Source organism: Manacus candei, unplaced genomic scaffold (assembly GCF_025592945.1).
Source record: "Manacus candei isolate 608988 ecotype Guabito, Panama unplaced genomic scaffold, ASM2559294v1 h1tg000010l, whole genome shotgun sequence".
In the NCBI taxonomy this organism is placed as follows: domain Eukaryota; kingdom Metazoa; phylum Chordata; class Aves; order Passeriformes; family Pipridae; genus Manacus; species Manacus candei.
This window is the reverse complement of record NW_026138058.1, coordinates 2,493,136-2,515,806: the sequence shown is the minus strand read 5'-3', so window position 1 is coordinate 2,515,806 and position 22,671 is coordinate 2,493,136. Positions and strand designations below refer to the sequence as shown.

The 22,671-nt window shown below is 35.7% G+C and overlaps 1 protein-coding gene and 1 long non-coding RNA gene across 3 annotated transcripts in view; one reads left to right on the top strand and one right to left on the bottom strand.

Annotated features, from left to right (window-relative positions):
* Nucleotides 1-22,671, bottom strand: part of LOC127466531 (uncharacterized) — a 550,827-nt gene that overhangs the window by 70,178 nt on the left and 457,978 nt on the right. The gene's annotated exons all lie outside the window — the stretch shown is intronic.
* The window catches only part of LOC127466500 (contactin-associated protein-like 4), a 203,774-nt gene that overhangs the window by 74,857 nt on the left and 106,246 nt on the right, over nucleotides 1-22,671 (top strand). For both annotated transcript variants that reach the window (XM_051777322.1, XM_051777321.1), the window contains exon 3: nucleotides 963-1,156. In XM_051777322.1, the coding sequence (XP_051633282.1) occupies nucleotides 963-1,156 (194 nt within the window). The remainder of the gene's footprint in view (nucleotides 1-962; nucleotides 1,157-22,671) is intronic.

Sequence of the window (22,671 nt, the reverse complement as noted above, 5' to 3'; positions counted from 1 at the left end):
CAGGTTTTGCAAATACTTGCAGATTTTGCAAAGTGGTTTCATAAACCAATATTTTTTTTTCTCATGAGATCGTTTGAGACCTGCCATGGCCTTTGCCAACCAGCTTTATAGACAAGCTAGTAGCATGATCTGAATAAATAAAGGCAAACAAGGGAAGACACGGGAGCACTGAATTGATATGATGTCCTTCTTCCTTTAGCATGTATTTCTGATTAATTAAAATACTGGAGGAGTTTAGTTCTTATGTTTTGAGTGAAATTTTTTGTTTGCAAAGGGCTGTGTCTGTGATTGAACTACATGTGTATACTTCATACTGTCTTACTGTTTTGCCTACAAATCTCTTGGTCGCTTTAAGAGGCATGTGCAAAATTTGTCATCCAACTAGTCTTTATTTCTTCACATGCAAGTCTCTATATCCAGGCCTCACAGAACAGAATCATGCAGAATCATTCAGAGTAGACAGGGCCTCAGGAGATCTTCTAGTCTGCATAAATTAAAACTGAGATGTATAAAATAAAAAAGACAAAATTCAGAATTTTTGACTTGAAGGGTCTAATTGGTTAAGAATTACTCGGTAAAATTCATTACAGAATTTAGAGAGAGAAAAAAAGGGTGTGAATCAATTCATAATGATCTCACTTTTGTTACATTCGGTTACAAATATCAAGTAATTTGTATAACTTTTTATAATACTTGCTAAATAACACCAAGACAGTTTTGGTGCACCTATATCTTGAATTAGAAGCATAGAATCATAGAATAGTTTGAGTTGGAAAGGATCATTAAAGACCACTTAGTTTCAAACCCCTACCTTGGACAAGGACATCTTTCATTCGATCGGGTCATTCAAATAAACTGATTTAGTTTTGCAAGTTTTGTGTCATATACACATATATATACAAATTTTGTGTTAACATCCTTATTTTTAGGAATACATTTCACTCCTTCTCATTCTTTTTAAGGTGCTGGTGGCTGGTCTCCACTTGTGTCCAATAAATATCAATGGCTTCAGATTGATCTCGGCGAAAGAACCGAAATTACTGCTGTTGCTACTCAAGGTGGTTATGGGAGCTCAGACTGGGTAACAAGTTACCTTCTGATGTTCAGTGACAGTGGAAGAAACTGGAAGCAGTATCGTCAGGAAGAAAGCATTTGGGTATGTTCTTTCAATAATGAGAATTAAGTTTCTGCAGAAGACTTAAAAAGAGACTTGTTGTAAATCTAAGTAAGGCAGTGGAATATGAATAACCACACCTGAAGTGTGTAGATAATTAAATATGCAAAGTCATATAGCTTTTGAGTGATGAAAGACTGTAAAAAAGCAAACAAACATCAAAACTCTTGCTGTAGCAATACTCCACTAAGACAGAAGGAATTATTTTGAGGACTAAAACCGTGCTACAAAATCTCTTTTGTCTTGCTATATATGGCAAAGTTCTTTTCCCAAAAGTGTTGATCCCATTGCATGAAATTTGCCTTTTATTTAGGGGAAGAAAACCAAAACAAAGCAAAACACTTGCTTTACCTTTTCTGGAACATTAAATCTAATTTTAAGGATAAAATGAAACAACACAAAGAAATCAAAATCTTAACCAAGCAAATCCCAGTATATTTAAAAAAAAAGAAAGCAGTATTTAATTTTTTGTCATCAAATTCAGAGCCTAGTTTCTGATGCTCATGGACATTTATCTCTGATTATCCTTGTAGCTAGTAATAATAATTAATAAGCCTTGCAAAACTCATCATTGGTGTGAATTTTAATGAAAACAAAGGTTATACAATACCAGAGAGATGATGCCCAAAATTCACATGAAAAAGTGGACTATATGGTTGTATACAAGTGTTGCATCTTTCCTTGATCCCAAATGATTAGCAGCTTGGACTAAAGAAAGAATATTGGAACTTGTGGTATATTATTTTATCCTATCAAGTTAGTTCTGTTCTTGTGTCCATACATAGAGCTGATTAATTTCTAAATTTTTCTAAGCCTTGAGTTGTTTCTTGTTGCAGTTAAACATTATGTTAATATGTATTTCATTTTATGCATTTTAATTTTGTTGACTTTTAATTCAAAATGTTCTAGTCACTCTTATTGTCAAAACCCATCTACGGTATAATGAGATTATCCAGTGTTTTATTTGTTGCATAATTATCCTTCTTTTTGAATTTGCTACATACTTCTGCTTCAGACTGTGTTTTCATAACAAAGGGAAATAAATGAGTTTCTAATCCATATGGCTGTGTGGAGTGAGAAAAGAAAATCAATCTTCCAAATGACAAATGAGCATAAGCTGCTACAATATTGTCTTTGCTCATCTTAAAACAGACTGATAAAACATATCTGAGAGGTAGAGCAGCTCAAGCTCTTCAGAGAGGGCTCTTTTGAAATCCCATATTGGTATTGCAAACAGTGATGTTGGTAGCTATTTCTTGAATATTGCCACCGGTAAAATATCAAATAAAAGTTCTGAAAAAAATAGTTAAATGCTGATGAAGACATTGGATAAGGAGGTTGTTAGATCTGTAGAGGGGAAGAGCAGAGCTTCAATTCCATTATCTGAAACTTAATAAAAAATGATTATTTCAATGATTGCAATGCAGATTGAAGGTATGGCTTGCAGGCAGTGATGCATAATTCAAGGATGGAAACCATCAAATTCAGGAATGTTCTATTGATCTTTTTTATGTATCTTTATTTAGGAGTTCTGCTTCTAGGAAAATAAATTTTCTCTTCTCTAAACCAATACGTAGGCATAGTCTTGGAGTGAAACTCTTAAATCTCTATTTATTTTATGGATTTCCTCTGCCTGTTATCTCTATAAGCCGTCTTTGGAAATAAACTGCTCATTTTCATTACAGGCAAGACCATCCCACGTTTTATGATAGTTGCTGCATTACTGTGTTATTTTTACCCTGTTTTTAATGGAGTCATTGCCCTGTTACAAGACTGCTTAGAACAAGTATGGTTTTTGGTTATTTTTAATAATGAGGGATAACGTCTAGTTTTGAGGACCATGTGTGGAAATCTTCTCTAGATAAGGATTTTCACCTTGTAACCATTCTTCCTAGATTTAAGCAGAAAAGATACTTCTCTTATCTGCAAATTCACAGCTCCCTACTTTTTGTTTTTCTCTTCAGATGTTAGTTTTGAGTTGTCTTTGTGTCCTTATGGTTCATCTTAAGGTTCTGAAGCTCCTGTCGTCGGTGCAGCTATAGCACTTTTTTTCATTTACTGTAAAGTTTTTGTAACAACTGAGATGAAAGAGGACTATCTAGACATCTACAAATGCTCTAGTTATGAAAACTCTCTTTGCAGACTGTAGAAAGGCCATTGCTTTTTCCAAGACTGGTTCCTTCGACCTCAGGTGTCTTTGTTAGGTCGAAGTGAACCACGTAGAACTATTTCATTTTCATTTCATTGCCTGTTGGTACTGAATTTGGATGTAGACACTCTCTAGTGAGGTGAGATTAACCTCTCTCCCCTCTTGTGGCTGCTAAATATGATTTGTTTCCACTTCTCTGGGAGCTGCTACCTCATAACTGTTTGGAGTTTATCTTTTATGTAGATTTTATTTATTGCTTAAAGTCCTTTACTGACTGAAGAAGTTTTATTGAAAGACTAACCCCATTACACTTATTTCCCAGAACTGCTGTCACTGTAGTTTAAGTATTGTTAACTAAAGTTAGCTATAGGTTTTACAGCAGAGGTTTTCTTACTTCATCAACACATTTTGTTGAAAGGAAAAGATTTCTGTCCAAAAATATGTGTTTTACCACTAATAAATCTATTTTGTTTGAGAATTTTATCTTGACCAGAACTGTACCAACTCTTAAAAGATGTGAATATTGACCCCAGTAAGCACTGACTGAAAAACATTACAATAAATATCAAGAATAGTGCAGAAAATAATTAGGAGTTAACTTTAAAAGGTAGTAATAGTCATATCAGTGAGGACAGAAGTCTTTTTCTTTGATAGTGATTAGTTCAGTCTTGGAAGAAATCAAGTCAATTCTAGATTTTCTTTAATTTTACCATAAATATAAAAGTGTTTGAACAAGGCATGTTTTGTCCCTTTATGTTCTTCACTCTCCTTATTTTTTTTTTCCTATTCCTTAGGATGTAGTTTCAAATGCAGTAAAGCCCAAACTCTCAAGTCCAGTTTTTTTGCATAGTTCTTTATCTTACCTCTTTTTTTTTTTTTTTTTAATCTACTTGTATATTACATTATTGGATTTTTTCCTCTGGAAATGACAATTCTTTTCCCTTCTCTTCTTTCTGACTTCAGGAGGTGTACAGTAAAACCACAAAAAGTGTACACTCAGCTTAAATTTTGGTCAAAAAGTGCTAAGAAACTTTTTATGTCTTTAAACATTAGCTTTAATAGAGTTACTTCTCTTCATTCTTCCTAGTAATTCGTATTTTAGGTATCATCATCTGTGAAGAACCTCATATTGTAATTGATATTTATCTGTTTATTGATCCTTTTAACTAGTATAATTTCTTGTTTTAACTAAATTCATAGTTTTGTATCACAGAAGTTTTTATGTTGCCTGCTCTCCCCTTACCATTACTAATTGCTCTGCTCTTAAAAGGAGAGTAGTAAGGTAACAGAGATCATATTCTGTATCATTTTAAAAGGGAGGAGTTAAGTGAGGAAAGAAGGAGAACAATTCACAGTTTGAACAAGTTTTCCATGGCTAATAATTTAAGTGAAAACCTGAGTGGTCTAGCTTATGGAGAAATGCATCATGATGTTATTCATTAGCAGGAGTTTTGAAGAAGAAAAAAAATACCATTTCTTTGATTTATTGTTGATTTAATGTTCTCTGATACAGCTAGGGAAATACACATAAGTTCAGCCTTGTGGGTTTTGGTTTTGTTATGGTTTTTCCTGCAAGAATAATGATTTATCCATTCCACAACTGGAATCGAGTTTTCAGTTTTATTTATTTTGAATTTTCTTTTTAAAATTTATATCTAAAGCAGGGAAATTAAAACTAATACTTTTACAAAATTATATAAAATTTGAGGAAATGGTGACCATTTTTGTAACTTCTCTTTTAAAAGGTGAATTTCTTTGTGTCTATTTTTTTACATATGTTTGAGTTATGAGGTTTGTTTTCTGTTTTATTTAACTTAGCTGAAGTCAAAGCTGGAAGTTTGTTTTATCATAGGTTCCTCTCTCTCTCTCTCTCTCTCTCTCTCTGTATATATATATATATATATATATATATATATATATATATAAAGTCTTGTGACTTTATATAGAAGTAGCTTTACTCCAAGTAACTATTTTGATAGTATGTAATATAATTTCATGAATGTTTAAGGATTTATTGTGGATGCATTGCTACACATATTCACATTTTCCTTTTTAAAGGATCTGACACATTAGAGTTTGTTGGAAACTTCTCATGATGTAAAATAACTCACAATTATGGAAATTTACAGGTTAGGAAGTCACAAGTGTTCTGTGATAGTCACATTTTATGACTCAAGAGTGTAGAGTTGCTTCGCTGTTTTTTTTGGAACTGGTGACTCTTCCTTAGTCTTAGTGATTCATATTTGCAAGATCCTCCTCCCTGGAGAAATATCAGAGTCATCATTCTTGATCATAACCTGCTTCACTTTAAAAGCTAAAAGTTGTGTATATGTGCTACTTTTCTGGGCTTCTGCTAATTACTTTTTGAACAACAACAACAAAAATAATTATGTTGATTCCTTTTGCAATCCCAGGCACAGATAATTTCAGTGGGTGCTCTATCACTAAAACTCTGTTCTAAAACTTCAAATAGAACGGTTTTAACTACTTGTCTCAATTTTCGAACTCAGGGATGTACAACTTCCCCAAAACTGACCTCTGTCTTTCTGCAACATCTTCGATGAGAAAATCATCACAGAGTTTGTCAGATTCCATAGTTTATGTGTAAAAACTCCAAAGCCTCACCAGTGTGTTAGAAGTGATTCAAAATATATTTTTGTGGCTTCAAATTTTTAATTCTTCCCTGTAAAGGATAGTAACATAAAAAGACAAGCAAACTGAGTATTAATTTATCACATACAGTAAAAATCCTCTGCTGGGTGAGTGCTTAAAAAGAAATAAATTAAAAAGTGACTGCGCATCTCTGTGTTGAAAATATAACATAGGCATCAAAAAGTTTTGGTTTGGAAATACTCATTCTATTTCAAAATGATTTGTTAAAATAACAGTAGGAATGTTCGTGGCATGGCTGTTGTCCAAAACCTTGGATGTACAAATCTAATACACAAAACCAAGAGTCACTGACTAGAAGGGTGTGAATCAGGAAAACAGTAGTGAAAAATGGTGATTATCAAAATCCATGCACACCAGAGGTAAATTTTCTGGTTATATTGAATTACATTAAACACAAATCTAAAATCCCATCTGAGATAAGAAAGACAATGTTTACTGAAAAAGGGTCGGATACTGAAGCATTTCTTGAATGCAGAGGTCTGAAATATTTGCTTACTTTGTTATTTAACTTGATGTGAGGAGGAGAATACAGACAGGTGCAGAATCAATAATTTATTCAAAATATGTTTGAATTTTCTGCCTTAGAATTGCCTGTTAGAATGTGATTTACATAAATGAATTTGTCATTTTCAAATTATTTTTAGAATAGTGCTTTTGTGAATAGTTCATGATTTTTATTCAGCTTGCTGCAATAATTAGGGATATGTCCTGGTCTGGTTTTAGTATGTACACAGATCTGTGTTGAAATTCCCTAAGTAAGTAAGCAAAAGTGTTAAGATCAAAGTTTTCTGAGTAAATGCTCAGAAAAATGAATTTGAAATTAATTTTTCAGAAGAATTCTGTACTAATTTCATTACAGTATTCTGAATATAGTTACATGAACGAGTAAATTTTGGTAGGAAAAACAAATGAGATATGAAAATGCTTAAATAATTTAATTTTTAAAAAGGATTGTGAGTTATCAGTTTTAACATCTTCACAGTTCTAAGGGAAATTAAATTCAAACATTTCAGTACTATCAGTGTTCTGGGTTCCATTTATGATGAGGACATTTTGATGTTTATTTAGAACATTAAAATTTCTGAACTTACTTTCTAAGTTTTTGGATTTATGTATCCACTTCTGTTTAAAAAGCACTCTGACCACGCTGCTATTTTTGGACACTTAAATGGCAATCTAATAAGGCTAATTTAGCAGTCATAATGATTAATGTTCTGTATAAAATAACTTATAGTAGGTGAACAGATGAATGTATGCATCAAGGTTAACCTGTCCCAGATTATTTAATATAGGCTAAAAGGAAGGGGAAAAGGGTTGAAACGTCAGCAAAAAATACAGTGATTTAAATAAAATCTGTATTAATTGTGTGGCTAAACATTAAACAAATTATTACTGCCAAAACAGGTATAATACCCATTGTCACTACAGGTATTATGGCAGACCATGAGTGGGAAAAAAAGTTACACACAGAGTTAAAAAAGTATATTTAGGACAGCAAGATGCCTTGGAAATACCCAAGTCCAGCAGCATGCAGCAGTAAATATTCCTTGTAATTAGGCATTCAGAGGTTAGTTTAAATGTATGTTGCAGTCATTAAATTAACAGGAGCTCTGGGAAACAAATGTAAATATCTTGGGATGATACTTTGTTATTTTAAGCACTGCTGCTAGTGAACTAATTGCTGTGTACTAGAGTTGGTTTCTGGGCTGATCTTGATCAGAACTGTTTTTCTGACTGTTACCTGCTGCATCATGAGCAATTGAAGAACAACTACGACTTTCTGTATTTGTAGAAACCACAGGTGGCTACTTCATTGCTTCTGCCTTTCTCTGCGTGTTCACTTAGTGAGTTTGTGTTCCAAAATCCTGAATATGACTAATATGCACGCTTCCAATATGCAGAAATCTTGCAAATTATCTATGCAGTGCTATTATCTTGGGTTGTTTTTGTAAAATATCAATGGTGCTTTTTCATGAAGGCAATTATTTTCTTTCAGCCTCTGTTTATCTGCACTCTGCTATGCCATTTTGCCATGAAAATGGTTCACTGTGATAGATGATAAATTATTCTATACCATTTCTACTTATTGGCTGTCTTAAAATCAAAAACATTGTAATATCCACTGAGTAAAAAAAACTAGAACTAGAAAAAAAATTAGTTCTTTGCCTCTCAGGCTGGTCTAGAGTGATATGACACTGATCATATCATTCTTATTCTAATATGAGAGGCTTATGCTTGAACACATATGCCTGCTCGAAAATTAATTATGATGAATGAGAAAAACTATGGCACAGTTAGGAAAATAGTACCCCTATTTCCTTAAACAGACATAGTGTAAACTTGAAAAAATCATGCTGTCTTTGAAGAAAACATTTCATCTTCATAATCTGATTAGGATGTTTTCAGTTTTCTCAGGGACTATTTAACAGGAATGTAAGAGCAGACCCCACGTTCAGCTTCACTCTGTTTACCCCAGTCATTCTCTTAAATGTAACAAAAATACTTTCAGAAATCGACTTCAGAATTCATTTGGAAGAGTGTCTCTGTCGTACATGAGTTTGTTTTATGTCTGGTGTAATTCCTGAGGTTTAAAAGTAACTGAAAGTACTGCATTTTTGTAAAAATTTTAGTCACAGAACTCCAGAGAAAACCTCAAATTTATATTGAGTATATAAAATCTTAACCCTGGTATTGTGATGGGCATGATATTTTAATGGTATACTAGTTATTGTAATAGTTATTTTATGTTTACAACATAGTCATGTTTGTATCATTTTCACATTTCCCTCTTAAAAACTTAAAATTCCATTCGGAAAACTTCTTAAACATTGAAACTACAGAGTCCTAATAGTAGAAATAAGAGATCTAAGTGGTTTGTTGTGGTGGTGGTGGTGGTGGGTTTGTTTGTTTAGTTTGTTTTCGCTGTTGTTTTGATTGGGGGTTTTGTTGGGTTTGATTGTTTGTTTCTTTTTTTTTTTTTTAATTTCATTTTCCTTTGCTGTTGTCATTTTCAGTTCTCTTTTTGTCCTGGTTCTAGTACTATGCTGCTGAAGAACTAAAATCTGACGTGTTTCACCAGAAACTAAGAAAACCTCTGCTTCTTCATTTGTTTGTGCAGTTGAGGTCGTACATAATGGCTTCTGAAGGCTGTTAGAATGCAGAGACTTTTGGGGGAAAAAGCTGAAATCTATTTTGAAAGTACTTGTCTTCAATGGGCAAATACAGTTAAAATATAGGGTGACTCACAGAATGGTTGGGAGTCTCTAGAGGTCATCCAGTCCAAACTGCTGCTAAAGCAGGTTCAACTAGAACAGACTGCACAGGACAACATCTGGGTGGATTTTGAGTGACTCCAGGGAAGGAGACTCCACAGGCTCTCTGGGCACCCTGTTCCAGTGCTCTTGCTTCCAAGAGTCTGGGATTCCTGAGGGCTGGCCTTACCAGTGAAGGCTAAACCAAAGAAGGCATTCAGGATCCCCACCTTCTCTGTATCCTTTGCCACCAGGGCACCCACCTCACTCAACATCAGACCCACATTTTCCCAAATCTTCCTTTTGCTACCTATGTCCTTGACATCCCTTGCCAGATTTAATTCCAAATGGACCTTAGCCTTCCTTGTCCCATCACTGCATACTCTGGAAATGAAATCTCTATGTTTAAGACGGATGTCAGTTATACAAAAAGAACATTTTTTGAGATTACGTATGAAATTTCTGTTCAGATTTGAAGTAAAATATACCTCTTGCTATAAATGTCTTATTTTATCAATATCACCTTCAATTGATAGTGACTTGACCAGTAACTTGGTAGAAACTCCACTGTGTGCATTTTGTAGTTGGCTAAGATTCCATGTGACGATTCCATCATATCTTCACAGCCTTGTTAATGGCATAGAATTTGCTTAAGTTTTACAAACTTGTGCTTTATATATTTTTGATTTATTATTGGCAATTTGAATCATGTAAGGACAAACAAGATTAGTATCAATACTGTATACTTTCTTGTCTCTATATTTTATGGCCTTTCCTAAATCAAAAGTAGTGTTATTCCTCTACTTGACATGTATTTTCACCTTAGCAGCATGCATTTCCATGCTGAATAAGGAATTAGTAGACTGGTGCTTAAAACCATTTAAATCTACATATTCTCTTGCCAGACAGTGACATTTGCTACCACTTGTTTTAAAGGTCATAGGTAAGTAGGTTTAAATGGACTTTATCACATATGTCATCCCTTCTATAAAACTTTCTAGATTTAAACTGTGAAAAGAATATTTTGGTGAGTTTTAAATAAGCAATTCAGCAACTGTAGCAACACTACTCATATCTAGTAAAGATTTCTGTGTGATCAGTTCTACCCTTTGAAGATTCAGTGAATACCTTATTCTTTCTTACTTCTTAAATTGCCTTATTTTTTGAAGGTCACTAGCCCTAATTAAAATATCACTGACAAGAACTACCTTAATGTGCCTCAAGGAGCCCTCTCCACTATTTCTCTATATAGTTGGCTGTAAAGAAATCCACTGCAATTTTGTGGTTTTTTGATCACCAGAACTGAGTCAAAGTATCAGAAAAGTTCCATGAAACATTCTAACTTTCAGCGTTTAACTAACTTTAAACAATTACTATTATTCTCTATGTCTGTTAATTTATCTGCAACTTTTTCAGCAAGTTTTCTTGTGTGAAGGTCACAACATCTTTGACCTATTTCACCTGTTAAAAAAAGAAATTGAGCATACAGATTTTTTTGTGTAGAGTTCAGTAACTCTCATAATTTTCAATAAAAACCCTATAGATAAGATTTTACTTGGTTTAGTAGACAGGTCATGGATTCTATATATATTTGTCTGTCTTACTATCACATTTGTCTTTTTGACAGTTTAGGTTATGGAAGACATTAGTGAATTTTTATTTGAAAACCTGTTGAAAATTTACGTGACAAAGTCTCTATGGTGCAGTTGAAAACAATGTCAGATAAGCAAACGAAAAAATCAGAAAGGGAAAAAAACAGAAACAGGTTGTAGGTTTTGTTGTTTTGTTGGGCTTTTGGGTTTTTTGTTGCTTTTGTTTTGATCAGAACCACCACAGTATTGACACATAATCACAGATCTAAAGAAAGGGGATCTGAAAAGCAATATTTTTGGGGGTTTTCTTGGCTCGTTAATAACTATAGGTAAATCACTTCTTACTGCTTCAGAGGGGAACATTAAAAATATATTCTACAGAGTATACTTTGTAGTTGAGAAGGAAGTTAGGCTTTAGGAATAACGGAGTAAATTCAATAATTTAAACATACTGTCAAGAGCTGGGAGAAGATCAAAGATATTTGCCTTTTGGCTTGGTTTTCCCATTATTTTTTATCCAAAGAGCTTGTATCGAGTTTCAATGGCCAGATACTGGGGAGGGAGGAAGGAGGGAAGGCACCCTAAGGAGTGACCACTCCAACAAACTGCTGGAAGCTTCCCAGATAACTGATAGAGCCAATACCAGCCAGCTCTGAGGTGGACCTGCTGCTGGCCAAGTCTGAGGCCACCACTGGCTGTGGTAGCTCCTCTGCAATAACATATTCAAGGTGTGGAAAAAATTACCATGGAACGCAGCAACAGGAGAGAGGAGCAAGAATTATGTGTGAGCAAAGCCTTGCAGACACCAAGGTCAGTGAAGAAGGAGGAGGAGGTTCTCCAGGCTCTGGAGCACAGATTCCCCTGCAACCCCTGGTGCAGACCATGGTGAGACAAGTCTGTGCTCTTGTAACTCACAGGGGTCTACAGTGGAGCAGAGATTTACCTGCAATCTGTGGAGGACCCCACACCAGAGAAGGAGGTGTGACCCCATGGGAAAGCCACTCTGGAGCAGGTTGGCTGTCAGAACTAATGACCCCATGGGGGATCCACACTGGAGCAGCCTGCTCCTGAAGGACTGCAGGATCCCTGCTGGAAGAGTTCAAGAAGAACCACAGCCTGTGGGAAGGACTCACGTTGGAGAAGTCAGTGGAGGACTATCCCTGCTGGGAGGGAGTCCACAACAGAACAGAGAAAAAGTGAGAATGAGACTTTCTCTGAGGATGAAGGAGTGGCAGGAAGAACATTTGATGAATTGACCACAACCCCCACTGCCTGTCCAACTGGAGGGGAGGAGGTAGAGAAATTCAGGAAGAAGGGGAGGGGTAGGAGGAAGATGTTTTAAGGTTTGCTTTTATTTCTCATTTCCCTGCTCTGATTTCATTGGTAATAAATTAAGTTGACTCTGTTTTGCCCATCATGGTAATTGGTGAGCGGTCTCTCCTTGTCCTCTCTTGACCCACAAGCTTTTTGTTATACTTTCACTTCCCTGTCCAGTTGAAGAAGGTAGGGCACCTGGCCAGACAGTGGCAACCCACCACAGGGCTCTACTCCATTGGTACATGCACAGAACAGGGAAAATGACTGTTTACTTGTTATTAATTTAATAAAATTAAAAGACCAGGAGAAAATGCTAGTTGCATTTCTCTTTGCCATTAGAGAAAAAATGGAATCTGTACTTCACAAACTATCCTGGACAACCTCAGCATTTAGATTTTTCTAGAAAAAAAAGGATAAGGAAATTGGAAAAACATTAAGAAGATTTTTCTACCCACATAACGTGAGCTTGAAAGAAATAAGTTATCAACACTGAGGAATACTGAAAATATATATATATACTTAAATAATCTGAACATCCTATACATATATATATGTATAGGATGTTCAGATTATTTACTTTAGGAAATCTGTAGGCATTAAATTCAGCATGTGAAATAGGAAAGAAATTATTTTTCAAAGAAGGAATAAAGGAACATTCTGTATTGGGTAAATGATCCTTCTAGCTAGTATAAAACAACTGTGTTGATGACATAGTAAAACTTGGTAGCTAATGATCTGAATCTTCAGAGTTACATGATTAACTATTTTTCATAAGACTTGCACTTGAAGGGTTGTTTTTGTTGGTTTTTTTGACTAAATAAATTATCCATTTTATCCATAAAATGTAAATAGGTGACTTCAAAGTGAATTTTCATAGGTGTGTTACACCTTCACTGGATGCCAAATATCTTCAGTAGATCTGAAGTCAGATCCATGATTTTTATATTCCACCACTGAGTGTTTCCATCTCTCCCTCGCTCGTGTTCAATGTATGAAAATTAGAATCTATTGTTATAGAGGCTCTGTCATCAGCCAGTCAAGTTTCCTAACAAAGCAAATAAAGCACAATTAAAAATCTTTCTTCCCTAACTGGGATGTTATGTTCCCTGTCTGGATGGTCCCTATCTGGGAAACCAGCCTGAAGAAGATATTTATAGCTAGGCAAAACCACCTGTGACCTTCAGTAACTGAGGCAAAGAGCTAAACTGTTGGCTTTCAAATTATTTTGTATCCTAAAAGTGATGCTTATCTATAATATGTTCATTTTCTGAAAGATGGAAGAATTAATACGCTGGTTTATCATTCTCTGCAGTGAACATGCACCTTTAGACACCCATGGTTTAGAATTTTTCTGGAATAATTATAACAATCAACTTTTCTTCAATTTAGAAAAGATCCTTTAAATTATGTGAATTCAAAGGAGCTTTCTGGATGAAACACAGAGAAACTGTCTCTTTTTAAAGAAGGAAATACCAAAGCCATTCTAGAGTATTTTCAGTTCAGCAAAGCAAGGAGAATGTTTGTTCAACTATTTTAGATGCATGTATTTTCCCCTGTAGAATTATATTTTTTTTCTAATTTTGTACAAGTGTTTTTAAGAATGCTGGAATTTTACCACAAAATTTCATAGTCTGCCTAAAAAACTAAAATCCTTTGAAAGCTGGATTAAAGCCAGTTGCATGGAGCCTAATGCTGACCTCTTTTGTTCTTCTTGTTGAAATGGTGTGCAGTGGTGTGAGAAATCAAAAAAGTGTCTGAGAGATGTTTTCTAAGCAAAGCTATGGACAGGAAAATAGCATTCCAGTGCTGAAGTAGTCTAGAAAGATATGGTTATCAGTGGCTTGGGTAAAAAATTTGCCTTTTTTGTCTGGTTCTCCACACCTGTTTGTAGTGTGGTTTCATACTTTTGAAAGAAGTTCTGCAGGACAGGGAGAGATACCTGCTAATTATACATGTTAATTGACCACTAAAGACAGAGTTTGAGCACTAATTGTATGTAGTGGACATTGCACTACTGGTGCAAATGTGGGAACAGCTTAGAAATTTGTCTGTTTTTCTTTCTAGTACATCTTTTGATTCTGTGCTAGCCTATTCCAAGAAAACTTTGGCCTTCTGCATTGGCTATGGATGCACTGTAGTCCCTGTAAAACACAATAATAACTGTAAAACAGTGCCTGACACAGACTTCTGAAACACTTCTGCCAAAGTTTATAGCAAATATCCAAGAAATTATTAAAATATTGAGTCAGTAAAAAAAAAAAATCAGTGTACTGAGAGTAGTATATAATGAAACTTAAGTCAAGATAGTTATATCGTTTTACACGTGCTAAAGTTGTCATGATACCCAGTTAAAAAGATGAAAAAATCCAATAGCTTAGTAGCTATTTGTCTCCTAAGGGTGAGAACTACTGAAGACCTTCTGACATAGATATATCCCACTGTGGAATAGATCCTTGGTTATACCAGTTGCCTGTTATTAATGGTGGATTAAGAGACTACATTTTAGATTTCCTGTCTGGTTAGATTACTTATGGCTGTATTCACTGATGTCAGATACATTCTTTCAGAGAAAATCTTGGTTCTGCAAAAAGGAGGCAGGGGAATTAATATCTATTCTATATCTACATCTCTTTTTACCTATAAGTCTTGTAGTTGCTGAGAGAGGTTGTAGATGCCCTGTCCCTGGAGGCGTTCAAGGCCAGGCTGGATGGGGCCCTGAGCAACCTGATGCTAGTGAGTGGCAACCCTGCCCGTGGCAGAGGGTTTGGAACTGGATGATCTTTAAAGTCCCTTCCAATCCAAACCATTCAGTGACTCTCTGACTCTATGAGCAGTTTTACTGTTGTACTTAAGGAAAGTCTGTGTCAATGCATTGTGATTTGATCACACAGAAAGTATGGTGCAATATTCTCAGTCTCAAGTTTAGGCTGGTTTGCACGTGGCTCAATATCTCAGTCACTCTCAGAGAAACCTGTAGTCTGAGCAGCTTAACTGTGAAGAGGTCACCTCAGTTCCATAGCAGGATTCCATCTGCAAAAACAACAACAAAAAAAAGATCTAATACAAACAAAACAGTCTCTTCTTTTGGTAGGTGAATCTTGGCCCTTTGAAGAAAAAAATAAAAGTCTGTCCCATTTAGCCAGATATATCATGTTAGAAAAACCTTAGCTCTGTGAATGGTCAGATTTTTCCAATTACTGAGAAATCATAAAAAACTGCCTGAGTTCATAAAGACATGGAGACAAGCATATTCTACACAAAGGCTCTGCATTAAAGGCATCAGATGGAGAGAGAGGTAATTATTTCGTCGAGAGAAAAATCTGTTACTCTATACTGGGAAATATTCAAAAGGGCCACTTGTTAATTTTACACCTTTTTAAAAATCACTTTGCAATTCTAGCCAACCATATGAGTCCCAAAGGAGAATTAAACAACTCTATATGAGAAAATTTTGTTAATGGAAAACCAAAAAAAGAATTTTTTGTTCAATATCGAAGCCTCTTCTAGCGAGTTTTTAAATTATTAGTTTTTAAAAAAATCTCTTGCACATCCAGGAGTATTGCAATAATAAATATTAAAATCTAATGCATTGCAGATCACCCAGGTATCTAAGGTCACCGACATAATTACAGGTGAAAGTGTTGTACATTAACACAAGTTCACTGAGTGCAAGTGATATGAATTATTTTCCAATTTTTAGTGATTGGAAAGTAGAAAAATCATGGAAAAGTATTTGTTACCTTTTAAGCATGATTCTGCTGACTTAACTGATTGTTTTGCCACAAATACAAACAGATATATATCTATATTAGCCTTGCCATTGCAAATTCCAACAGTTGTATCAGTTACTTTTGTTAATCCATCCATGATTTTCAAACATATATTGTATTACTCTTTCCAACAACTGTATGTTTCAAAACTTAGAATGCATTATTTACCTCTGGTAAATAATTAGAGACACAAAGACAGTCTTTACTTCAGACAGGGAAAAGACTGAGCTTTGAAGTAGGAATTTTTCATGCTTTTTCATCTAACAAAGTGAGTTGTGGGCAGACTCCACATTGCAACATTTTACACCGTGATTACAGTTTATTTTACTTGCAGTGAATTTAATTAGTACGTGACTTCTTGGGGTTTTGCTTTTTTAAGATTGGGACTCGATTTGAGACTGTTATCATACTCCTGAAAGTTGACTCTCAGAAAACCTGTGATCTTCTAGCTGAAAACTCATCCCTTTTTTAAACTCTTCTTATTATCTTAATTCTGTACTGCTTTTTGTAAAAGCTGACAGAGGTAAATCCCCATTAAGAGATGAGGAGTTGCAGGAAAGTTTGGAAAATTCGAAGTTTAAATTAATCTGTAAAACTGTGTAGCTTGATTTAACACATGAAGTTGTGATTGGATTAGTCTCATGATGTCCTCACTGCTTAGACTCTCTAATAGAAAGTTGTTATTTTAGTGTACTGGAGAATTAGCAAGGGCAATGGTCAATATTTTTATTTATTTATTTACTTTTGCTGTTTAATGATGTTTGTTTGGTTATTTTTTTCCCACTGCACTGATTCCTTCTCTGTTTTAGGTTGTGGAGTCATAAAAGGTTTTTTTTTTGAGTGTGAACAGATGGAATGTTCTGCTCAGGGATAGAACAGTTGTAGAAAGAGGGATTTGTGGTGGTCTCAGCAGCAAAAACTTCCCCCGATTTGTCTTAGTGTTGCTGAAAATTGCAAGCATCCTGGTTGTCCCTTCCCACTTGTCCATCAATGTTCATCACATTCTGGCGCACAGAGTGGGTGGTGAGAGTTGAAAGCATTTCAGGCCCAGGAGAGCAGTTTTATCCTTCTTGTTCCCCAGACTGAAAAAAGTTGCCATCACCCACAATTTTATCGTACATTAATATTAGAGCACTAAAGAACTGAAATTAGCAACTCTGTTACCCAAGATTTGCACTTAGTGAAGAGAAAATACATGTCTAAAACACTGTCTTCATCTACTTGTGCCTCTACATTTGTTTCTTCTGTGATAAGACCCTTAAATTAGACTTCTTAGTGAAGTGCCTAAAGATAGAAATCTTGGATCTGGGACAGAATATTAACATTTCCCAGAAAGTAACACAATTTCTGAATAGGCCTGTGAAGTAATATAGGCAAGTCATGTGCTTTAACATAGTTTGTAATAAATTATATCGGTTGCTACCATGATAAAAATTGAAATTATTAGCAGGACGAAAGCTGATTCTGTCTAAAACTAGAGACGCATTTTTTGCCTCTATTCTGGCACTATGGTGTTGTTAGATCTTAATAGTAAGTAGTTGTTTGAGAATCCTGTTTCTGGCCAGCTGTGCCTGTGCGAATAATGTTCTTAATGTTAAGTAAAGAGGAAACCTGGAAATGAGTACAACTACATGTGGGGTCTGGCTGCCAGGCAAGAACAGCTTACTCTCACCTACACAGGGTGTTCCTGAGTAACCAGTTCAACATTTTATCCCCTAATTCTTTGCAACATTTATCATGGTCAGGCTTCACTAACGAATATTTGGGGAGGGCTCTGCCCACGTTTGTTACAAACACGCTGGTGGCTGAAAAGGCCAATACGAGACAGACACGTCCGGTTGCAAAAGGCACAGCAGAAAGACTCCTTAGGTGGGAAATTCTGCAAGACACGATTCTTTCTGCGTTGTCTTTTCTCCTCAAGGGTGATCCTGCTGCGTTCTCAAAGGCATCAGCAGCGTTAGAGATGGGGTGTCTCCAGACCTCCTGATTGGAGGCCAGAGCAGACCAGTTGTGGTGATCAATATGGCCAAGGCTGAGATGTTGTTTCAGGCAGTCCTTGTATCTCCTCTTTGGGGCTCCTCTCTTGCAGCAGCCGGTGGCAAGTTCACCATAAAGCAGGATCTTAGGGAGGGGGTGGTTGGTCCTTCATCCTGGAGACGTGCCCTGCCCAGCCCAGCTGTGTTCTCAGCAACATGGCCTCAATACCTGTGACTGCTGCCTGTTCTAGAACAGATGGATTGGTCACATCATCTGACCAGGGGATGTTTAGGATTGTTCGGAGGCAGCGTTGATGGAAGCGTTCCAGGAGTCGCAGGTGGTGGCTGTAGATGACCCAGGATTCAGATCCATATGAGAGAGTAGACAGCACTATGGCTCTGTAAACACTGACCTTGGTACTTTTCTTCAGGTGTTTATTTCACCAAACTCTTTTATGAAGCTTTCTGAAGGCACTGTATGCCTTTGCTAACCTGTTGTCTGTCTCTCCATCAATCTCACCATCCGAGGAGATGAGGCTGCCTAGGGAATTAAACTGCTGGACTGATTTGAGCTCTGATTGCCAATGGTGGTGTGGGGATGATGGGGGACTTCCTGAGGTGCAGGTTGATGGAGAACTTCTGTCTTCTTTAAGCTGACTTCCAGCCCAAAGAGCTCAGCAGCATCTGCAAAGCAGGATGTTAAACGCTGCAGAGCTGCTTCTGTGTGGGCAACAAGGGCGGCGTCATCAGCATAAAGCAGCTCCTGGACAAGATGGTTTAAGGTCTTGGTGTGGGACTTCAGTCACCTTAGGTTGGAAAGGCTTCCATCAGTACGGTATTGAATGTAGATACCATCCTGATCATGCCATCTGTGTACTCACACATACACAGAGTGTTCCTGAGTAAACCGGTTCAACATTTTATCCACTAATTCTTTGCAACATTTATGGAGTCATAGCATCTGTTACACTAAGCTCCTTTTAAAGACCTCCATACCTTTTAATCATCTCAGGGGATGGTGACTCAACTATTTCCCTGGGAAACCAGTTCCAGAGCTTGACAATACTTCTGGTGAAGAAACTTTTCCTAAGATCCAGTCTGAAACTCCCCTGGTGCAACTGGGGGCCATTTCCTCTTTTCTTGTTACCTGTTACCTGGGAGAAGAGTAATGAGCTATGCCTTGCAGCACTCTCGAATTAATTTGAGAAATATATATGTGGATGCTGTTCATCAGAATGATTATGACAGGAAGTGCAGTCTTATAATAAGACCAGTTGCTCTGGGGCATCTGACATCCTTAGCTATCAAAAGGAAATAAGAAAAAACAAATAAACAAACGAAAAAACCAAACAAAAAACCAACAAAACCAAAAAAATATTAAAAAAACCAAACAAACAAAAAACCAAACAACCCCTCCCCCAAAAAAACAAAACCAAAAGAACCCCAAACAACAACAACAACAAAAACCGAAAAAAACCCAGCAATCAAACAAACCAAACAGCAAAAAAACCACAAAAAACCCCCAACCAACCAAATCCCTACGTTACATAGAAAAAACGTTCACATGAAAAATCCTGTACTGATCTTTTGTGACCAAAAGATCTGTCTTAAAAAATTTAAGTGGATTTTCCTTAGGTCTGTGTATGGGTCAGTCCTATTTGTTCGTGACTGATGTCAAAAATGGGTAAAATCTCAAATACATCTGGAAAAAGCCATAGGCAGTTCACATAGGCTTTTTTTTTTTCTGAAGACCAATGATAACTACATAAAACTGATGGTATGTAGCTGGGACATGGGCCTTATTAACAGTAAGAGAGATGTTTAAGACATCTTAAAAATTACTAAGAGAACTGTCATAGCTTCACACTTGTTTAGCTATTTCATTTCAGTTTACTCATGGTAACAACAACTTTTCAATCTTACTATTAGGAAGATTTCTTTACTATCATTTTTTAAAAAGTGCCTTCTATACCAAAGTTTTCTCAAATGGTTTTCAAGAAAAAAAAGGTAAACTTGCTTATCAGTTTCTACACAGAAGCAAGATTAAAATTCTGGTAAATAAAAGTATTAATAAAATGGTTTACATTTTACTTTTCATCTTTTTGAGAAATTTCAGACTTGAATGGGAACATGCAGTTCTGAAGGAGACAAATTCTGCTTTTTTTTTTTCATTTTGAAAATGTTTTGCATTCAAGCATATCTGGTGGCAAGCAGTGGTTCAGTGGAGAACACTGTCAAGGTGGTGGGATAGGTCAGAAGTATCATTTAAGTTGGGAAGTAAAAATTTACTTTCAGTGGAAAGAAAAATGTCTTTGGCAGCTGCATTTCTTGTTTTTCCAATTGTCTGGCCAAACCCAGTTGTCTGCCCAAAATCCAGCGCTATTCTTGTATTATATGGCACAGTGGAAAATACTTGACCTGAGCTGTTCACTGTTTCATTGGCCTAACGTTGCTGTTTCAGCAAAATGTTAAAATTTGGATGCCGGTGACAGAGCATTGCTACGAAGCAATAGGCTGGTATAAAATTTCATGGTTTCTGATTGCTCACTGACTGAGTATTAAAATCTACTCCTTGCCTCCATCTATTCCTCTTCTCTGGATCCATTAATTCATCAAGAAATCTCTTTCCTGTTCATGTCCATATCTCCTCCTACCCTACTGGACTGAGTTACGTTGTGCTTGGTAAGTATTTATCTTTTTCTTATTTTTTTTTTTTTCAAATCCTTTTATTTCTCTGTTCTAACAAATGCTAAGAAAGTGCTTTAAGGTTTTATGGATTTCGTATTCATGGGAATACAAATATGGTATTTTCCTCTATCATAAGCAAAGGATAACCAGATAAAACAGGAGATTGATTGCAGATCCTTATTCTCACTTTCAAATTCTTTATCACATGTGGGTAAGCACACACTCTATTTATCTAACCTCTCATCAAAATTGATTTCTTTCATTGTACATATTCCTTTCCTCTACTGCAGAGCAAACTGCAGCTCTATATAACAAAGCACTGATAAATTTAAAAAAAAGCATTCTCTGAACCTTTCTTATGTTTCACAACTCATCGCTCGTAGAATTCGGAATCTCAGAGTGATTAAAGTTGGAATGGACCTCTGGTCTAACTTCCATGCACAAGCAGCATTTCCTAGAATATGTCACTCAGGATTGTGTCCAGATAGCTTTTGAATATCTCCACAACCTCTTCAGGTAGCCTGGTCCAATGCTTTTTGACCCCTCATGGGAAAGAAGCAAGCAAAGATCTGAATTAATTCAAATTAATTTATGAAACTGCCTTGTGGGAGAAGAAAATAAGGAGGAAGGTGAATGTTAGGCCAACCCTTCTTTGAGGGTTGGTCTTGATGCAGTATTTATTTAATAGTTTGTAACTGACCAAAAAAAATTTAGAAGATGTTTATTAATTTTTATGTTATTTGTGTTGACCACACACATCAAACACACACACAAAAAAAAGCCCCCCCCCCAAAACAAACCCAAATAACTGAGTAGCTTGCAAATAAAAACTGAATATTGGGGCAGTAAGAATGAAGCACCAACCAGGAGCAGCAGAGAGCTCCTCATTTCAAAGAGCCTTTAAGGCTTGCATTTCTTACCTGGAAGATGCTTTGGAGCCATTAACATGGATTTGAAAAAGGCAATAGAGTTTTTATATATATATATATGTATATAACTGGAAAGAGAAGCATTTGGATAGAAGTCATAAGTAAAACCATATTTAGTATGTTTAATGCTATCCTAATTATATTACAGAAGAGCCTAAACTACAACAAGGAAAGAAGGGCCATGAGTGGCATAAACTAAATGGAGACACTACAATTTGAGAAGAGTCAAAATAATTTTGGTTCATTTAGCCTAGCAAGAAAACCTGAGAAGAACTTTGTTCACTGTCTTTAAATGTGCCCAAGTGCAAAAATTAAAAGAAGATAAACATCTATTGAGGATAAAGTGGCAGTGGGGAGGGAACAGAAAAAAACATCAAAGTTGGCTCAGAATCAGTTAATTAAAAGCTCCTATGTATATTTTTTTAAATAAGAATCAGAAAGAAAAAAACAGTTGAGTGAGTTTTGATCTGCCTCCAGAAATAAGTTTTCAGCTAATATCTCCATGTATATTTCTCATTTCTATTAATGTTAGATTGATATTACAGTAGTTCTTAAAAAAAAAAAAGAGCAATGCCTTTTATTTTAAAGTTTACTTCTGTTACCTAATTTTGTTTCCCTGTCTTCTTTTCTTTTGTCTTTTTTTTTCTTTGTCCTGGTAAGTGAGGTGTAATGTAAAGGCCATTCAATTCAGTACCATATTTCTCTATCCTGTTAGATGTCTTTGAGACTTAAGCACTGAAGTAGCTTCTTTTACTTATTTTTATTGCACCAGAAAAAGTATTTTGTCCTGTGGTACATACTTCACTTCAGTAGTTTGCTTAAGTTTATTGGGATATGGGTCTGTTTACACCCTACAGTTCCAGACATTAGTAATTATGGGGACAACTTGGTATTTACATGAGGATAGAAATAGGTACACAGTTAGAACTTCATCAAAGTAATAAAACCTTCATCTGTCATTATTGGTATCAAGCCTGTACACATAAGCATTTTATTTATACATCTTCATCTTTTGGACAATGTATTCTTTCTCAGAGCAGGAAAACATATTATCATATTATCATATTTCCAGGAAGTGATGAACTCTTCTTCTAGTCTTTCTATTTCACTTGGGATTTTATGATCTTATTCAGATCTGTGATTGCTCTTTAT